Genomic DNA, 19,851 nt, shown 5'->3' with positions numbered 1-19,851 from the left:
GTACAGGATCTCAGGATGGTGAGATCTTGCCTTCTCCCTTGCCCAGCGAGTGGGTAAGGAGGTTTACTTCCAACAGTATGGTGCTGCACAAGGCTGAACTGGTAAGTTGGTGTCATGGACCCAATAAATAACACACTGGTGTTCATGAACTTGAGAGCATCTAGTCTGTTTGTGGTGGCCCAAGGTGTGGAGAAGGTGGCTCTGTCACACTGGCTTAGATGGGGGACACAGAGACAGGAAAGTTGGAAAAGGGTGGAGAGGACACAGAGTAGCTTAGGATGAACACTTGGATGGACACTCCGTGGTAAAACTCCTGCACCTACCTGACCATACAGGACAGGCCTGTGTCCAGGACCTGTCATGAGGAGGATCACCAGCTTCCTCATTGCTGCATTCCTACAGGGCAGGGTGGGAACAAGTGACTCCATTAATTATTCAGAGCCATTAATGGCTCAGATCCCACAGACAGCATTTCCACAGACAAACCACTGGCAACTGCAATCCCCAGGACATCATAGATCACAAAGCTCAGAACAAAGCCTGTGAGGACAAGGCATTCTTGAGGTGAGGTCGGGGGAGGGGATCCAACGGTCCAGGACAGATTAGATGAGCCCAGAGTCCTCTAGGTTTCTCAACCTTTTTGATACCAGGCACCAGTGTGCTGCCTTCCTAAACTGTCATGGATATCTCAGGGACCAGTGCTGATCTAGACTAGTCGTTGAGAAACACTGCTCTAAGAGATGCTGCCAAGCTTCCTATTTGATAAAGCTTTTCCACAGCAACAGAAAGACATTCACAGCCAGCTGCTTCACTCTATCCTTCCTCCCTCCTCAAGAAAAGAAAAAAGACTCTACCCCAGGCAAAGCTGTCTATAACCTAAGAAAGGAGAAAAACTAGCAACTCCAAGAAGCCTCGGACTTCTCTATTGCCAATCTCAATCTATTGTGTCTGGAAGGTGCTATGACGATGGGCAGCAGCACAGAATGGCAACGTCATTTATGTCTATACAGTGTTTAGAACAATGGGGTCCTGGTCTCTAAGCACTATCATAACAAAATAGTAACAGTCAGATACATATACAACCTACCCACTAAAGCACCCAATGCATCAGCTATGAAAAAGCTGCAGGTCAAAACAGCAACAAAATGGGGACTGCAGCCTACAAAAGCCTCTCTCCAAAAGGTCTTCACTTTTTGATGGGCTAAAAAAAAAAGAAAAGAAAAAAGACAGATCTAAGCCACAAAGCATACCATCCAACTTCCAGACACAGAACTCTGGGTCACCACCACGCTGGTAAATTGATAAGTGACATCACTGAAAGCTCTGTGTTTTCCTTGTCCATGGGAGAGGACATCAGCATTGGGTTTGGGCTGGCAAGACCAGACCTAAAACCAATGCCTGTTAGATCCCAATAGACAATCTCCAGCTCCCAAAATTGTGGTTTATCATTCTTATTTGTTTACAGTTCCTTCAACCAGTTTTCATGTGTGTGTGACAGTGCCTGTATTTAAGACCATCTGAATTAAGCTTTCACACACAACTGTGAGGCACTGCATTAAAATGCTTTCACAAAATCCAGATTTATTACACCTACTCCCTTCATCCAAACAACATCAAAAGAGGAATCACGTTCATGTGGCTTGATTTGTTCTTTGTAAACTCATGCTGTCTGTTGTCACCCTCTATTAAGAAAATGAGTTCTCTCTGTCCATATTTGTTTCATTATTTTATTAAGGACTCAAGTGAGATTTCTACATATTTAACGAAGCACCAATCATCACAGAGTCATAGTACTCTTTATCCAACTGCTCCTGCCAGGGTTTCTCTTATATTAATATTTAAAGGACTGGCATCAGGTTTGCTTTCTTCACAACTGCCAGTCCCTGCCTCCCCACATCAGATGGTAGCTTGCAGCTTTCCATGGCTTTTTTTATTTAATTGCAAAGGTCAGTAAATTCATTAGCTAAAGACTTTGAGAACCTGCAGGAGTGCACATAAGATCTGTCACACTGCATCGAACCAATGATTTGTCTAGTGCAATATCCAATCTCAAACAATGGACAGTACTAGATATTTCTAAGAAATGTATAAACTTCCCTGTTAAGGACAATTATGCAATAACTGTCCTATGGGATGGGGTGGAGTTTTTTCCTAACCCCATGCAACTGTTTGGCATGACTTAGCATGAGGTAGAGTTGCCAAGTTTGGTTGGATGGATTCCTGGATGTTTCATCACATAACAATCTTCAATTATAGATTAACCTTTAAGTTCTGGAGACTCCAGAACACTCCTGGAGGGTTAGCATGAGGGCTCTGTTCATTGTACATTTCTACCCTGTGTAGCATAACTATGGATATTCTTATTATTCGTCTAATCTTTAATTACATGCTCTTTTCCTCAATACTACCTTCTGCCAATGAGTTACAAAGCAGTAACTCAAAGCAGAGTTACAGTAGCAGCCAGAAACTTTAATTTGGGACCCATTTAGCTAGACCCTATAATACAAAGGCCTCCCCTTCTCCGAAGAGTATACAATCTATATACCTGTTGAGACAATACATGTATAAAACAAACAAATGGACCTGGAAAAAGACAAGATAGACAATGAAACAATCCGGTTTATATTAATAAATAAAAGTGTTAGTATGCCAACAGCCTAGCCATAGTGCAATGATTTATAGGCATCAAGGCAGAGGTGAGTTTTAAGGAGGAAACAGAAAATGTATTGTCTGGCTATTTCATTGGTTTAAATTCCTTCCTATAGCACTGAGAAGAGGTAAAGAAATGCCCAATTTATGTTCTTTATAACGTTCATTATTGTAAATAGTTCCATCGCACCACATCTTACCTGTGTCCTCTCTAATCTAAATAAGCCTAACCCTTCTAGTATCCCCCACTTTAGATGTTTATATGGATAACATCATCCAGAGGTGTGTGAGATCTCATTAGACACAATGAGGGATGTAAACCCTCAATCTTCAGTCCATAAATTAACCGCTAACTCACAGGTGTTAGGAAAAAAGCTTTAAGCTATTCCATAACAGTCCATGGAAACATAGGAATTGTCATACTGGATCAGACCCAAGGTCCATCTAGTCCTGTACTCTGTCTCTGACAGTGGCCAACACCAGGTGCTTCAGAGGAAGCTGTAAGGCTGGAGCAAGCAGATATGGGAAAATTTCCCCCCACATCATCTCTCAGCCTAATATCTAATATTTAAAAGATTGATTTAAACCATGCAGCATGAGCCTTCATATCCATTCCAAAATTTTTGTGAGCATTACTTATTATGACAACAGGGAAATATGTGTAGTAATTCCTATGTTCAGATGCAGTCATTTAATACTGCTATTTGTTTTCATTGGTTGCAATGCTCTTGACCTCTTCTATTTCTGTTATATTACTTTTGAGATGTCGTGTCCAAACAGAACACAGACATTATTATGTTTCAGCCTGAATATTTATCTGCCTTAATACGCCTATGACTGATTGCTTTTTTTCCCCAGGGTTGTTGGGTTTTTTTTAGACTAGTACACCATATAAACCAGAAATTTTTATCTGGGCTGCCCACAATGACACCCAGCTCTCTTTCCTCTCTTTTCCGCTAATGAAAGATCCATCAATGTATATGAATAATTCATACTGAACCTTCCAATGTGAATTAGATAAATATAGAAATATAGGGCTAACAAGGACCTCAAGAAGTCATCAAGTCCAGTCCCCTCCACATCTGTTTACAATGAAAGGTATATATGTACTATAGAATTGCTAAGTGGGTAGCTTTGAAGCAACTCAAAATTTTAGACTTGATTAACCTAACTAATGCTGCATTACCTAACATTGCCACCTCACTGTTAACCCCACCCAGTTCAGACCACGGATAAATAAGTTATACAACACAAGTGCTGGTATGGAGTCTTGGGACATCCCACAATTAACCTCTTTTCCATGTTTAAATGACCATTTATTCCAAAATCTTTATTTTCTGTCTCTTAAGCAGTTCAAGATAAAATTGGCCATTTGTATATATTCTCCCATCCAGCCCCAGTATTCCCCAACCAGCTTTCAGATTAAAAATGTCAGAATTTTAAAAGCAGTTCAGTACCAACGTTTTGTTGGAATCACTGTTGATTTAAGCCTCACTTCTTATTCAGTATTCCTGTTTTTAATCTAGTAGTTTTAAACAGGGGGGTTGTGAAACCATCATGCCAGCTCTACAGCTAAAATTAGCATGTGAACCACTTGTAGAGATGTTCAGTATAACTATGAATGATTACTACTTAAAAAAATAAAAGCCTGTCACAAAATACTGTAATTATATTTAATACATATTTTGCTTTTAACAGCAGAAGTAAACAGCATAGACCTTACAACTCGCAGTTAGTGAAGAGTTTATAGTGCTTATAAAGTTGTATCTAAAATATACCTTATTCATTCTATACTGAACATTTTGAATACAGTCTAATATTATAATTACATACTATATAATAGCAGCATGTTCACACCACTATAGTTAAGGCTGTGTCAGCATTCCCATTATGTACCTCTTTTTTTCAGGTTCTGAGTATTCCAGCCATAAAATTATAATGCAGTTTGAAAATTTGGCATACAAGGTTTTAGTCCGGCAGCAATTTATTTTAGTCAAATAAGAATTTTAAAAATAACATCTCTATAATAAAGGAGACGACCCAAGTGCATTTTGCACAATCAGCTTAAAGTTTCAAAACTGAAATTTTGAAAGAAGTTAGCTGACAGTATATTCCAATCATTTTTAAATGAATGTGATTTTAAAATGTTGCAAAGTGGGTGCCACAAATGAACAATAACCAATTTTCACAAGGATTTTTACTGTACATTTGAATACACATGCCCTGTTTTCTATAGGTATGTAAACCAATAGACAGAAGAACTTATTACTAAGCAAATAAGAAATTACTTACCTCCAGTTTTAAACACACACAGTGGTCAATATTAAAGCCGTGGAATGAGGTATCACATTATTTCCCTACAGCTACTGTAAAAATTATGAGCAATATCTCAGCTTTTATGCCAATCATTGGCTTTTTAAGAAGACAACCATGCTGAGGATCTGATCAGGCAGTCCAACAGAAATCATTTGCCTGAGTAAGAAATGCAGATCAGGCCAAATGTTATGGAAAAAAATAAATTAAAATATAGCAGCAGGTTCCTTGTGAAATGCGAGAACCTGGAAATGGAATTACAGCCTTCATTTATGTAACATCCAAGGTTGCATTATTTATTATGGCCCTAATGGAGGAGAAACATCCCTAAACAGGAGTGCACTTAAGCATAGGTTAGCTTAAAGGAAAGAGCATGCTTAAGTGCTTTCCTGATTTGTGACCAATATGCAGAAGCAGCTCTATGCATTTCCCCCCCCCCATGCATGGCAGTCAGGCGGCTTTTGGCGGCATGCCTACGGGAGGTCCACCAGTAACACAGATTTGGCGGCATGCCTGCGGGGGGTCCACCGATCCCGCGCCTTCGGCGTACCCGCCATCGAATTGCCGCCGAAGCCGGGGGACTGACGGACCTCCCGCAGGCATGTTGCCCAAGGCAGCCTGACTGCCACTCTCATGGCGACCAGAAGGCCACCCCTTGCGGCTTGCCGCCCCAGACACGCGCTTGGTGCGCTAATGCCTGGAGCTGCCCCTGCCAATATGTGAAGATGTGCATGAGGCATTGAAATGTCACGGAGCTGTAATAAGCCAATGAACAACTGTGGTGCTGCTGAACTGAGATCTCCAAATATCATTTGCTTATTTAAAAATTTGAAAAGCTTCGTCCATGCAAAAGTTTTTCCTTCTGATGACTCTTATTGTTGTTACATGCTATTGGAGGCATTTCACTGCATATGTTACAGATTTCAGATATAAGCACACAAGACTGAAAAAAAAATGCCTATATCAGGCTTCATGTACAATACATACATAGACATTATTATTTATTAAAACTTATCTAAACATGTATTTGTTCTTTGGACCAACTTCAGTCTCCTTATGTGACTGTTACGTGTTTTAAAAATCTTTCACTGAAGATTAAAAATAATAACAATTAAAATGCAATGAAAGAGCTTGCTTAAACAACATCAAGACAGTGATGGAAGTCAAGAAACAAGAGGTGGGGACGTTCCAGGCATAATTCACTGCTGGCATAATCAGGCAGACGTCAATTTAAATCATTCAGGGGGGAGTCTATTTGAAGCAAAGGTGAGTGTGCCCTATAATTTCAAGGGGGAATTGCAAAGCCAAAAAGGGAAACTGGGGGAAAGCCCCAAAATATAGGCCAGATTCCAACACACACACACTGACAGAAAGGTGCAATAATCTTGGTCTTGGAAGACCTGGAATCAAGTCCCTGCTCTGCCACAGATTTCCTGTGTGACCTTGGGCAAGAAATTTAGCCTCTCTGTGCCTCAGTTCCCCATCTATAAAATGACGATTACAGTACTTCCCTATCTCACAGTGGGGGTAGTGAGGATAAATACATTATAGAGTTTGAGACACTTAGATATTACACAAATCAGGCCATACACGTACCTAAAATAGAACCTTCCCCCACCCACTAGTCCCACAGACTTCAGCCACACTACTTGTAGAGTAAGGTATTACTCAGCATGACTAGTAGTGTCAGAATCTGGCCCTACGTGATGCATGTCTTCGTTAATCAGTACCAAGGCTGTGATTCTGTTCAGGGGAAAAGACATGTTTATGACTAGCTACCAGCATGAGTTGCAGTATCTTCAGCTTTAATTTTGAATTCTCTGGCTTTTGCTAAACTATCAAAAACTTCAATTCCCCAAATTGCCTAGAAAAACTGAAGCAGAATTTTCAGCTACAGTACAGTAACTCAAAGGTCTGTTTGGCACTGTAACATTGTGGAAAAAGATGGTAAACCTAGTTTAGACTGGCAAAAAACCAATCTTGTCTATGAACAAATATTGTTAAATGTATTGCATACAAGTGTTACTTCACAGTAATCAGACACCAAGGTTTCTAACTGACTTACAGAAGCAGCAATCACAGATTGCAATAAAGTGTACCATTCAAAGGGGGCGGGGTGGCGAGGGACTGCATTTTGGCAATTTTATAGTCAAAATGTTCCTTATAGCATGTTCTTCCGACAGTTGTTTGTCATATATTTTCCTATATAAAAGATGTATTTTGCCTTTCCTCAGTCCTGGTGAGATTTTTCTGCAATGACTTTGCATTCATACTGCAAAACAACCAAAGAAAGTGAAAATTATTTGAGAACAAGGATTTATACAATGAAGTTCTGAGTTAGACAGCTGTGAAAGGGAGGGATCTACCTAGCAACTGACACAACAGCTCTACCCACACTTTCCCCAGATCAGTTCAGGCCCCCAAAATCCCATGCTTTTCAGGGTACCCTCACCAACTACCGTTCATTTTGTACACAATCTATGCACAGAGCGCTGGCATTCTGTGCCTCCTTGCATAGCAAAAGAGAACCTAAGTACATTAGCTATTAACTTAGGACTTATGCAGCTTTTTTTCCCCCAAACATGGTGCTCTTATTTTGGCCTTAATCCTGGAAAGCACGTACAGAATGGAATGAACACAATGAAATGGGGAACCCTTTAGGATATGTGGGGCACTCAGCAGCGGACAGAACTTCTGCTGGTGGCAGGGACATGTTGACCAAACCGAAAAGCACTGTCTCTGGACTCCCATCTTAGTCCACATTTGCAATTTGAATAACTGGTTGGTGTTTATTAGGAAAGAATTTTTTAAAACCAGACAATACAAGCTCAGTATCGAGCTTCCCCCCACCAAATAAAATAAACCCTAACTTACCATTGCCAGCTGCCTACCAATGTTCCCCACAGTAATGCCACCAGCAAAAAATATACATGGTAACCAGGAACGAACATAAAGGAAATCTGGAGATGTATATCTAGAAAGGAATACAAGTTTGCATTGTTACCTGTTTACTGCCAACATTGAACTTAACCCTGTGCACAATCCTTTCTTCAAAAAAACTTATACTTTTAAAGTTAGGCACAGAGATAGATATACTGAGAAATCTAGATATGGGAATAGATTAGCCTAAAGATACACACATTTGTAGTAGAAAGTTTGATTTCTTACTGCAAATATCGAATTTACTACCCATCCATTCATTCATTCTAATATCCTTTCTCTGTTTGATCCAGGTTGTTTCGCTGTTGGTAATGTAGCAGTTTTACAACTCCAAACCAAAATCTCAGTCTTACACACACATAAGCACTCATATGACTAGTCCAATTACAGTAAAGTAAAGTGTTTAAGTCTTTGCAAGTTTGGGGCTCAAGTTAAGTCAGATCTACCTTCAACGTTCTTGTTTACTAATCTAACATGAACACCACTTAACCAGAAGAAAAATAAAGACTCACTGGTAAACCCCATTGTAGACCAGAAGCTGTGATACCAAGGTGGCCAGAAAAGCAATTCCTATTCCAAGACCAAAGCCACTTCGTGATCTATCAAAGGTCCACCATAGTCCAATTGAAAGCGCTGCAAGTGTAAGAGACAACTGTATGTTGTTGGCAAAATCCACTTTCTGTGGTCATTTGTTAAGGATCAGTTTTAAAGTGCCAACTTCAGGTGAAGATCAATAATATTTACTTTGTTAACTAACTTTTGACCTGAAAAATAACACAGTCCTATATAATAACACCACCGAGCTCTTGCATACACATGGCTCTCTTCATTTAATACAACTAAATGGTATACGAATACTATAATAATAATTTTAAAGTATTTTATCTAAGTTAAGAAAAATATTTACTTAAAATGTTATCTTATGTTTACAATATTTTTTAAACTCATAATGTTGTCTCAGGACTTTGCTACAAACTGTACAAGTGCTTTAAAGTACAAGGAGACTAGCCAGAAATTAAGTGGAATACCAGATTTTTGGACAGATTTACTGTAAAAATATTACTATTCAGATAAAGAAGTACCAATGACAGTCCAGCCTCACCTGTTGCTCCTTTAATATCCTAAGGTTAAAGCCTTAAATCTAGCATTAAATTGCCAAAATGCCATATATCTTACGTTGTTGCCTACTGAAATACAGTCATTTGGAAAAACAAAATCTATTTAATTTTAATAACTATTACATGTTCTTAATTAGAATAGTATTTTTATCCAGTAAAACATTTATTCAGAATCTTGTTTGCTTTTAAAAAAGCTACAGCTATGCAAATATGATAAATTAATAATCCTAAACACTTTTGTTGCACTTTGCCCTCTTTTAAACACTTTACAAATATCAACTAATTCATTTTCTTAAAATCTCTGTAAGAAAGTACCGTTAAAGAGAGATTGTTAATTTTCATAAGCCTAAACTTAGATTTAGGGGGTGACAAATGTATAGGTTAAAAGGTTGTCCTGGTCTCAACCACAGGAATCCACTGGCCTGGAGAAAGATCTAGTGGAGTAGTCTAACAAGAAATGGGGTAAACTGGACGGTAATAGAGAGAGAATGGCAGACACAAGGACACAATGACCAAAAGTCAGATCAAATGCTGTTATTTTAAAGTGAGATGAACTGAAGCTCAGGCTTTTCAGGAAGCCACTTAGAAGAAAGTAGAGTTGCTACACTAATAATTGTTATGGAAGAGGCACTGCTTCCTTAAAAATGTGGAACGGCTGATAGCAAACTGCAGAGGTGTTTGCTGAAAGTAATCTGACTCATGAGGAGTTCGCCACTCAATTTTCAAGAAACATGTCAGAATTTCTTAGGGTCCTGTATCTGAATGTGCCCACAGTCAGGGGATGGTCAGAAGTTGGTGGCATCCATGAGATCAGATGGACATGTCTTCAAATATGGGAGAACTCAGGCCCACAGGAGGACGTTAGCAGACCCTAGCTTGATAGCTCCAACTTTTCTGGCCACACTAGATAGGATGGGGTATTGTGGGAAAAGAACAACATCCAGCCGAAGGTAAGGCTACTTGAATGGGAACGCAGCCCATTTTCCATGCCTTCCTTTGGCATTTCATTTCATCCATTCTCTCTCTTCTGGTTCTCTTTCATCTGGAAAGAAGAAAGAGAGCCAGCACCACATGGCCAGGGAGTTTTCACCACATCACCAGCAATTCTCTGCAGACCATAGTCTGGGACCTGATGCTAAAGATGAAAGAATGAGCCTTCTAGAGATTCTTAATTTTCTTTTTAATTACTTATCTTTGAGTCTGGGTTTGGTAGACTAGTTAATTGCCTTAACTTGGAGAGGGAGACCCTATACATGCTGACACAAAGCGCAACTGCTCATGGGTTGCCACTGAGGCATCACAGTCCATTCTGAGGATGTTTTTGTCCAATGGGTTTCTCGGAATCATGACTCCTTCATCCAAGGCTAGTATTAATCTAGTGTAAAGTTGTACATGGATTTTTGAGAATTCAGCAGAAAAACGATGGATTTTACATCATGCCACATTGACTCACTTGTAACTTCTCTCCTTTCCACATATTCTAAGGCAAGTCACTTAGCCTATCTGCATCTCAGTTCCCCGTCCGTAAAACAGGGATAATAACACTTATTCGCTTTTGGAAAGTGCTTTGAGATCCATGAACAGCCAATGCCAAGTATTTTTTTCCTACCAATTTTTTACCCATGCTTAGCGAAGTGCACACTCTTCACTGATGCAGCTACACATGTGAAGTTTGGTCTTTAAAACTGTAACTGTATTGAGTTTACAATAAGTGCAAGAAGAGCATCCTTAAAAATGTCTCAGAGCATAAACTCCTTTCCCGTATGTACTTGAATAACTCTAAAAAAGACACAAATATATATTTAAAAAAAACAGGGTGAGAGATTTCAGTTTAAGTGGTATTTCCAGAAACTTATATGCATGACCTTCATTAACTAGTGCAGCTACTGACATTCTATAACAGTTTTAACTCTAAGCTACACTCTGTATGTCCTTTAAAAACTTTATATATCATATTTTAGAAACAGTTACATTGTGAGCAGCTATTTAACCTTTGGTTCGTCAGAAACTAATTTGTTACTGCAAACTTCATTACCACACAGAAGGATACAGCACTAGCATGATTGATACCCACAAAGACTGCTACACATCGCATTACACTGGACCATTCTCTCTTAAATTTATGTGGCTCTCCCAGATGTCTGTCCATGCAGGGATACAACAACCCAATCACAGCTGTGGAAATATTAAAGAAAAATTAACAATTAAAGCATCTGCAATATCTTGAGACAATCTAGACCAAGATGATTCTGCAATCATAAAAAACAAATATTTTTCAAACACTGTCATGATTTAAAAATAAAAAAAGGCATTTCAGATAACTTATATTTTGGGCCTAAACTATTATTAAAAGGCTGCCTTAAAATTCAATGAAAACAGCTATATGTTTGTAATTTAAAATTCCCCTGCAGCATCTTCAGCCACAGCAGCTTTGCGCTGGTGCATATTACCACGAAGGGGTGAAAATAAATTAAAAGTGGGATTTTCTAAACATTGTCAATACATTTCCTTAAACACTCACTCTATATAGTTCCACTTATAAAGACAGTTGCCACCCCAGCTGGGAGGCACACTTGAAAGTGCTGTTTAATGTTACGCTGTTTTAATATGTAAGAAGCAGGGGCTCAGGAGGTAGCTTTGAATTCTAACACCTATTATGGTGGTAGGTTGGATGCATCTCACAAGAAATGTTTTCCATGTGCCAGAGAGGAACCTGATCTACAGGGTTTAAGAAATAAATGAAAAATCACCAGTGAAGCAGCATCAGAAATTGCCATGTAACCAGCATTCTAGCTGAGGACGTGAGGCCCAACTGATAGGTAACACTGGCAGATGAAAAAAGTCTCCGCAAATAGCACTGATGGATGGCTATGAAAAATCTCTCTTCATTTGTGTCTTTGCGATGAGTAAATTAGGCCTAATGCCTAGAGGGTTGTTCAAAGAATTACATATTTTGTGATTTTGCATATCTGTTTACCGGGGGTGATGGAGAGGGGGAAGTCATACCCCAGAGACATATTAATGTAAATCAGGTTGTGTAGGTAGGAGTAGCAGAACACCACACCAGTTATCCAGCAGATCGCCTTGAGTAGGTTGCAAACACTAATCCCTCAGGTAGCACTTGTGTGCTAGACAGACAAGAGCAGGCAAGGAAGAATTGTGAAACATTCCTAGAAAGAGATACTGTAGTATTTAAAGCTGGAAGAAATCGACTAAGAACATGCAACCTTGTAAGTCAATTTCAGCATAGAAGCTCAGCTTGTCACCTCAAGACGAAGACAAAGCCTGAACCTTAGAGTTCTGGTAAAGAGTTATGTAGGTATGTAATGGTCTCAATTGCTTGCTAAGAGAGTGACACTATCGCAAACGGGACACTCATTTCAACCCCCAGAACAAATCCATTAGGTAGAAACAACTGGAGTAGACTGTGCACTGAAAATAGTGTGGCAGCATGGTGTGTAACTAAATGAGAACAGTAGGCATACCGCTGACCCTTTAAATCTGTTCAGAGCCTGTCTCCGCTCTCTCTTGTAAGCCCCATGGACACAAAAGGCACATCTTACTAACATAATTTTACACAGCTACATCCATGTATTCTCTTTTACAAAACAAGCCTGAGATCATTCTTACTGTAAAAAGACATAATAGATATGTTGTTGGATAGCTGAGCCCTGGTACAAATAGGAAAGAAAAAATCCTTCGAGATGACCAAATCAAACTGCTCTATCAGTAAATCAAACCCCTCATGAGCTCTATGTCAAGACAACCAATTTAAGCATAAAAATATATGCAGCAAATACAGGGCACCATAGCAGCAAGATTAGAGAATAAGAGCTATGTTAGATAGGCAACTTACAGATACAAGTATATAACTATGACCAAAATATTCCAAATACAGAGAGAACAAAACTGACATATTGAGACAGCTATTTGGACGGTTTCCTCTCAGATCAGGCTCTTCTATGAAATCTGTAGTGAAATGATTCAACACCATACCATAAGAAAAGTAAACAGATAAAATATTTGACTTAAAAATTGCCTTTAGCAAAACCCAGCTGCCAGAGGTGCCCAACAGACCAAAGGTAAGTTTACTGATTTGTATCACCACCCACAGAGGCAAATGGACTCCTCGCTCTTATTAAAATCAAGCTCAAGGAAGATACTGTCTTTAAAATAAAGGTCTGCTTATAATAGAATTCCCCCATCCATCTGCTCAGAATAATCCACTGGTAAAGTGTTATGTTGACCCATGGGAAAGGTCTTACACTGTGTTCTGAAGCCCAAACTCTGCCAGAATTTTAAAGGGAGCAGATTTCAGAGAACATCCATTGTTAACAACGTGCCACTGACAAGAGCAAAGCAGCACCTTGTGCCTATATCTCCAGAGGCTATGGCTACACTGGCACTTTATAGCGCTGCAACTTTCTCAATCAAGGGTGTGAAAAAACACTCTCCTGAGCGCAGCAAGTTACAGCGCTGTAAAGCGCCAGTGTAAACAGTGCCCCAGCTAGTCCTCTCGGGGAGGTTGAGTACCTGCAGCGCTGGGCAAGCTCTCTCCCAGCGCTGGTGTCGCAACCACACTCGCGCTTCAAAGCGCTGCTGCGGGAGTGCTCCCACGGCAGCACTTTGAAGTTTTGAGTGTAGCCACAGCCTTAGGATATAGGGGGACAGCTGCGTTCCAGACCACGTGGAGCTTTACAGATCTAAACCTGCACCTTGACCCGCACTCAGAAGCAAACAGGAAGGTAGGGCAAAAATGGCACACTCTCATTACGGCTTACAGCAGACAAGGCAAACTACTCCATGATGCAAAATCTGGGATCTCCAGGTTCCTTTCCAGAATTGCCCACAAAGGGCATGGCAGTAATCTAGCCTCAAGGTTACCATCGTATGGATTTCAGTGGATTGCCAAACTCTGTTTTCCTAATCCTGAAAACTGAGCATAATCTTCTGACTCAAGAATTCAGCACAACAGGGCTCAAACTGGCTAATATTTAGTCCTGCCTCAGTACAGGGGACTGGACTAGACGACCTATCAAGGTCCTTTCCAGTCCTGCATTTCTACGATTCTATGATTCACCCTACAACTTCTGTAAAATGTACACCAATCTTTTGGAGAGGAAACAGATAGATGGGAAAGGGGGCAGGACTAGATCCAAAATTTTAAATCTTCCGTATTTTTCTACTAATGAAGGATTTTTAATTTCCTCACTACCACCACCCCCTTCACACACACACACACACACGAAACATACAGACAGTTGGCACCTTCTGACATTACCTGAGGCTGTGCCACAGCAAGGTGGTACCCACCAAGCTGAAGAGAAGATGCTTGTGATCACATCTGGTGGAAAGAGTGTGACATTTCTCTGAATCTGTAGCAAGTTTAACACTAATGCAAGAAACACGCCAATAAAGAACAGCACTAATCCACGTATCACCAAGTTTATGCCATGACTGGTTACAGACGAAATGTATGGACCACACTTTTTTGATATGGTTGGTGCTGCATCGCTTTCTGCCATGACGCACTAGGTAATATCCACCAGTGTGACTGGGGAGGATCCACTTGCAGTCAGTATTTTAACTCTTCCAATTTAGGACGTACTCCAAACCCTGTGAAAACAACAGACAAGGCTGAAAAAGAGAAGACATTTTTACAAAAATGTATTTTAATCTGTTAAAAAAATATTTAAAAATAAGTCAAGCTTTTCTGAATTTGCAGAAAATACAATTTACCTTCTGAAGAAGGCAAACCTCAACAGAACTAGCTCTTTGTGCAACAATGCTACTGCAGTTCTGTCTGCAATCATGCATTAAGCTGATGTATATGCTGCTAAAAATAAAGTTTTAGCAACAGCTTTACATATTTTGGAGGGGGGAGAAAAACAAACCCGAGAATGAGTTTGTGATGACTCTGATGTGGAAGAAGACAACAAAGTGGTACAAGGGTGTAGGTGGCTCAGAGGAGAATGAGGCATCTAGCTTCAAGGCAGCTGTGGAGTTACACACTTCTTTGATCTTCAAAAGAAGCCATTACAATGATCACAGTGTAGAGTAGGGAAATGAAATTTGAGAAAAAATTTGCAGGGTTGAGCCAACAAGCTTTGTAATAATTGAGAAGGTGAGTCTTTGGAAGCTAGAAGGACAAACAATCCCATTACACAGAAATTCTCATGAAGGCAAAACAGATTTCATTAGAATTTTAACAGTGTGTTAAGAAAAATGATTCTCAGCTACAAAACAAACAGTGCAAAGAGGTAAAGAAACTCCACCTTCCTATCAGCATCAGAGCACTCCAGACATATATGCCCAGCTCTGTACACACTAGATATGAATGGCAGAATTTCCTTCTCAATCATCTATTTTAAAACCATCAATCAAAACTATTGTTTTACGTGGATTCAACATCACATTCATGTAGGACATGGACAGCTTAGCCACTTGGAACTTTAAAGAAAACAAACATTGTTTTTAAATTTGAAACTGCCAACTGGTGGCAGCTTTCTGTAACTCTTACTCACGGCCACATGGATAGAGACAGAAGAAGACGACCCCAGTCCATTCCTAGTGCACACCATACAGTCTTCAATACTGTCTTATGATCCACAGCTAGGCAGAAATCTATACTTTTTGAGAGGGTTACCAAAGAGGCCGCATAAAAAAGTGTTGCCCTATCCATATGGAACTTCATTCTTGTGGATTTGGGCATCAGTTCACTCATGTGGACAGTTGTAACGACTCCAATAGGACTACGCTTGTGAGTAGTTAAGTGTGCGACCCAGGTTTGTGAACTTGAAATGCTGCCATTATTGTGGATACAGAGGGCCTACTTTTCTGTCCTCCTGCATCTTGTGTAGTTATTTACACCAGTGCTAAATTTACAACACTACCAGATCTGATGCAGCTCTGGCATGATGGCGCAGATAACTAAAAATGTAATGGAAATTTGTCATCTAGAATGGAGCAACAACATCTTAAGCGACTAAGACTTTTTAAAAAAAATATGAATGTGGCAGCTTATCTCACTGCTGCTACAGCAATGTCATGTACTCTTGCCCCTAAAGAAGGGGAAAGAGGAGAGCTGGGCAAGGTTAATAAGCATCATATAAAATGAGATGACAGCAAAAGCAGCAGCTAAACATTATCACATCTGCTTAGTGAGATAAGCCATGGACCTCTTGCACAATCACTGAAGTTCCAAGTAAGAATATGTCATTGTTTAAAGAAGTAAAATAAAAAGCATGGGAAACAGTGTGGCCTTTTATATAGAACTCTGGACTGGGCCTCTGGAGACCTGGCTTCTATTCTTGTCTCTGCCATTAGCAGGTGAGGTGATTTTGGGCAAGTCACTTCACCTACCCGTGCCTCGGTTTCCTTGTCTGTACAATGGGGATAATGATATTTTTTAAGTGCTTTGAGACCTACTGCTGAAAAATGTTATATACAGCTTGGTATAGTATTATTATTAGTTACTAGAGAAAACATATTGGCAGTAGTATGGATGGAGTTTAATGATGTCAGCATACACAATATTAAAAGAATTCACCAGACAATGATTTATGAAACAACTGGCAACATTCATCAACCAATCACAGGCCTTGCCTATGGCAGGAAATAACTTGTTTTATAGCAACAGTGCAGCTGCAGTGGTGCTATTAACCGGGCAAACTCTGCTGTGGCCCAAACATTTTTACCAGTGTCACCTTGACCGCTCAGAGCAAGGAAAGGAATTCCCTAGTGCAGAGGCAGTTATAGAGAGTATGAACGTGTTTACAGCAGCGAGTGCTTTGCCTTGAATTAGCAGCATGGTGTATTGGTTAGGAGCAGGCAACGAGGACACAGGACTCCTAGGTTCTAATCCTGGTTCTGCCATTGATTTGCTGTGTGATTTTAAGGAAAATGAACTTACCTCTGTTCCTCAGTTTCCCACCAATAAATAAGGGACAACAACTGACCAATCTTTAGAAAGCACCAAGATCCTATGTTTTTCCAATGCATTACTAATGTGCCTCCTGCATTAAATGTGGAGATTAAGATTTATGAGGGAAGTTACAGCTGTGTGTGTGGGAACGGTATGCGCCTATATATACACATTAATCGAAATAAGTTACATTTTATCCAAAGCTTCCATCCAGGTCTGAATAATGTCACCACAGTTTACAATTTGACCCTACAACACTGCTGTGCCATCACCTCTTGAAAAGTTGTAACAACGCAGGAAAGCTACAGAGCTGGCACTTTTACAAGACAGGCTCGACTCCACTTTACCCCTTCTGTGGCACATCACTTCAACCCAAACTTTTTAATGAGGGGAAACTGTGCCACGTGAAGGCTTTGGGAGTCATGTACAATAAGGAAATTATCACCTGAGATTTTTTTTCCAGTCACTGCAATGTCTCTAATACGAAAAGCTCCAAAGTTTACCAGTTGAGCTAATCAATAAGGCTCATTTGTGTGAATCCCACAAATAAACTATTCTTATGTAGTATATAGATGTTATGCAAAACATGGTGGAGTGGAAAAGAAGACAGTTTCTTAAACTAAAAATCTAGCACCAGGTGATGAGAACTGGGAAATGAAAAGCTACCATTATCACACCAAGGGAGTTTTCTAATGTAGACAAGGATTAAGTTTCCCTCATGACATTAAAATCCAGGAACTTCACCTCAAAGCCAAATCAAAGTTCCCCCAAAACAATAGCTTCTCAGGCTGAGGTGGTTAAGGCATGTCAGTTTCCTGGCCAACAGTACATAAGGGAGTGATGTGGCCAGCATCAAATCAGACTGACTTTTACTGCTTAACCCAGTGGATCAGGTACCCAGTTTGCAACTGAGTGAACTGGAAGTGGCCTTTCAGTGTGAGATCAAGTTAGACTTGAACCCAAGACAACCTTCAGGATTGCAGTCAAGCACCTTAACCACTCAGGTACCGCACCAATAATTATGCAGCTTTCCCTGTCCTGCCCTGGCCCTTACTGATTCCTGGCCTTGCAAGTCCCATTCATTTGGAAGGAGACTCTGTGAATCATTTTGGATTAATTTGAAGGCCTTTTTTTTTTTAAGTCAATGTTGTGCTTATGATAACTACCAGCCTGACAGCCCTGGAAAGCAAAAGCATAGAACAGAACAGGTTCAGGACAGACAATAGCAGTGCAAGTTTCTCCACTACAGCCTGCCACTGTGGCTCTGGCACATATTCAGAGATAAGAGAGTAACTAGATGGCAAGGGGAATTCAGACCTTCATTAGCCTGCCAACTAGAGCATCTGCTGCGGATGGTGGATTTTTCAGAGATGCCTGTTGTCCAGGATCACATACGCCCACGGCCAGATTAATGCAGGGACTTCAGTGACAGCAGGCCAAGGCCCCGGGCTTGGTGCAGCAGGGCTCAGGCAGGTTGCCTGCATGACATGGCCTCACACTGCTCCCAGAAACAGCCAGCTGCTGGAATGTCCTTGCGGCCCCTCGTTGGGGGGGGGGGAAGGGGGGAGATGGATCTGCGTGCTGCTCATGCCCCCAGCACCATCACTGTGGGGTGGCGCGGGCATCACACAGAGGCATGCTGTCCCCCTCTCCCCTGGGACACGCAGAGACATGACAGCAGCCGTCCGCTTCTAGAAGCGGCATGGGGCCACGGCATGCAGCCTGCCTTAGCACTGCTGTGCCGACCGGCTGGGAGCCGCCTGTGGTAAGTGCCTGCTGGCGGTAGCTTGCACCTCACACCTCTTGCCCCAAGTCAGAATCCTCTCCTGCACCCAAATTCCCTGCCAGACACTGCACCCCCGCCTGTACCCCAACCCCCTGCCCCAGGTCAGAATCTTGCCAGCACCAAAGTCCCTCCCAGAGCTCACTCCCCTCACCATCTCCTGCACCCCAGGCCCCTGCCCCAGCCTGGAGCCCCCTCCTGCACCCAAATTCCCTCCCAGAAAGAAACTAATATAACAGCCCTTCTAAGGTAAGTTAATTCAAACTAGTCTGAATTAACTTAACTATATTCTACATGTTTTAAGACTGAAATGTAACCACAGAACGGCTTTATGTTTATTAAAAGGCGAGTTTAGTATAGCATTAATAACCTCGATGCCATAACTGTGATCATTTTGTTTTAAATTAGGAAAAAGACTTGCATACAGGGGCCCCACAAAATCTAATAGCCCCGGGCACACAGGAGAGTTAATCCAGCCCTGCATACGCCAACAGTCGGGTGGCAACAACTCTCAGTGACTGGGTCCGGGCCCGATGTGAAGCAGCACATTGTTATTAATCATTTAGGGCCAAATTCTGCCCTTGGACAGACGTATAAAATTCCTGCTGTAGTCAACAAGGGGCTTGTGCGCCCAGAGAGCAGCATCTGACCCTTACCCAGGGCCGGATGTGGACGTGGCACCTTCTGACACATAATACAGGGCTGACGCCCGCCTGGGGGAGTTCACTACATAGGATCCCAAAGAGGGAACCCCGGAGCCACCCCACTGAACACGGCATTTGAAGTCACTCCCTCCAGGGGAAAGGTTTTAGCAGCGAGACATCCCCAGCCTAGTCAGGGGTGCAGCTGCTCTGTCCCATCCCAGCTGCATCCCCCAGAAGGCACAATCCGTATCTCCCCCACCCCGACCTACCGCCCCGCCACTCCCACTGCAAGCCAGTGCCCAGCCCCAGCACAAGTGTCTCCACTGCCCCCTTACTTACTCTGCCTCCGCCATCTTCTCCCTCCCCTGCCTCAGTCTCCGCCTTGCGCAGGCTCCACGGCGCTCAGCTGAGCCGGGGCGAACAGCTGACTCGGGGCACGAGGGATTCCGCGGGGCCAGGCGGCTGCAGACGAGCTCGGGG

At 41.4% G+C, this 19,851-nt stretch overlaps 1 protein-coding gene across 3 annotated transcripts in view; it reads right to left on the bottom strand.

Annotated features, from left to right (window-relative positions):
* Nucleotides 1-19,810, bottom strand: part of INSIG2 (insulin induced gene 2) — a 42,366-nt gene extending 22,556 nt beyond the window's left edge. The window contains exons 1-6 of one of the 3 annotated variants that reach the window (XM_030579914.1): nucleotides 19,711-19,810; nucleotides 14,302-14,636; nucleotides 11,071-11,195; nucleotides 8,415-8,581; nucleotides 7,837-7,936; nucleotides 7,096-7,234 (exon numbers count right to left, since the gene is read on the bottom strand). In XM_030579914.1, coding sequence (XP_030435774.1) covers nucleotides 7,193-7,234; nucleotides 7,837-7,936; nucleotides 8,415-8,581; nucleotides 11,071-11,195; nucleotides 14,302-14,545 — 678 coding nt within the window. In that variant the 5' untranslated portion in view covers nucleotides 14,546-14,636; nucleotides 19,711-19,810 and the 3' untranslated portion in view covers nucleotides 7,096-7,192. Of the gene's footprint in view, nucleotides 1-7,095; nucleotides 7,235-7,836; nucleotides 7,937-8,414; nucleotides 8,582-11,070; nucleotides 11,196-14,301; nucleotides 14,658-19,710 lie in introns of those variants that run through there. The other 2 variants (XM_030579915.1, XM_030579916.1) reach the window with 2 other exon arrangements.
* Nucleotides 19,811-19,851: the final 41 nt, after the last annotated feature.

The sequence above is a fragment of the Gopherus evgoodei genome, chromosome 11 (assembly GCF_007399415.2).
Source record: "Gopherus evgoodei ecotype Sinaloan lineage chromosome 11, rGopEvg1_v1.p, whole genome shotgun sequence".
Classification (NCBI taxonomy): domain Eukaryota; kingdom Metazoa; phylum Chordata; order Testudines; family Testudinidae; genus Gopherus; species Gopherus evgoodei.
This window is presented reverse-complemented; position numbering and strand designations above follow the sequence as displayed.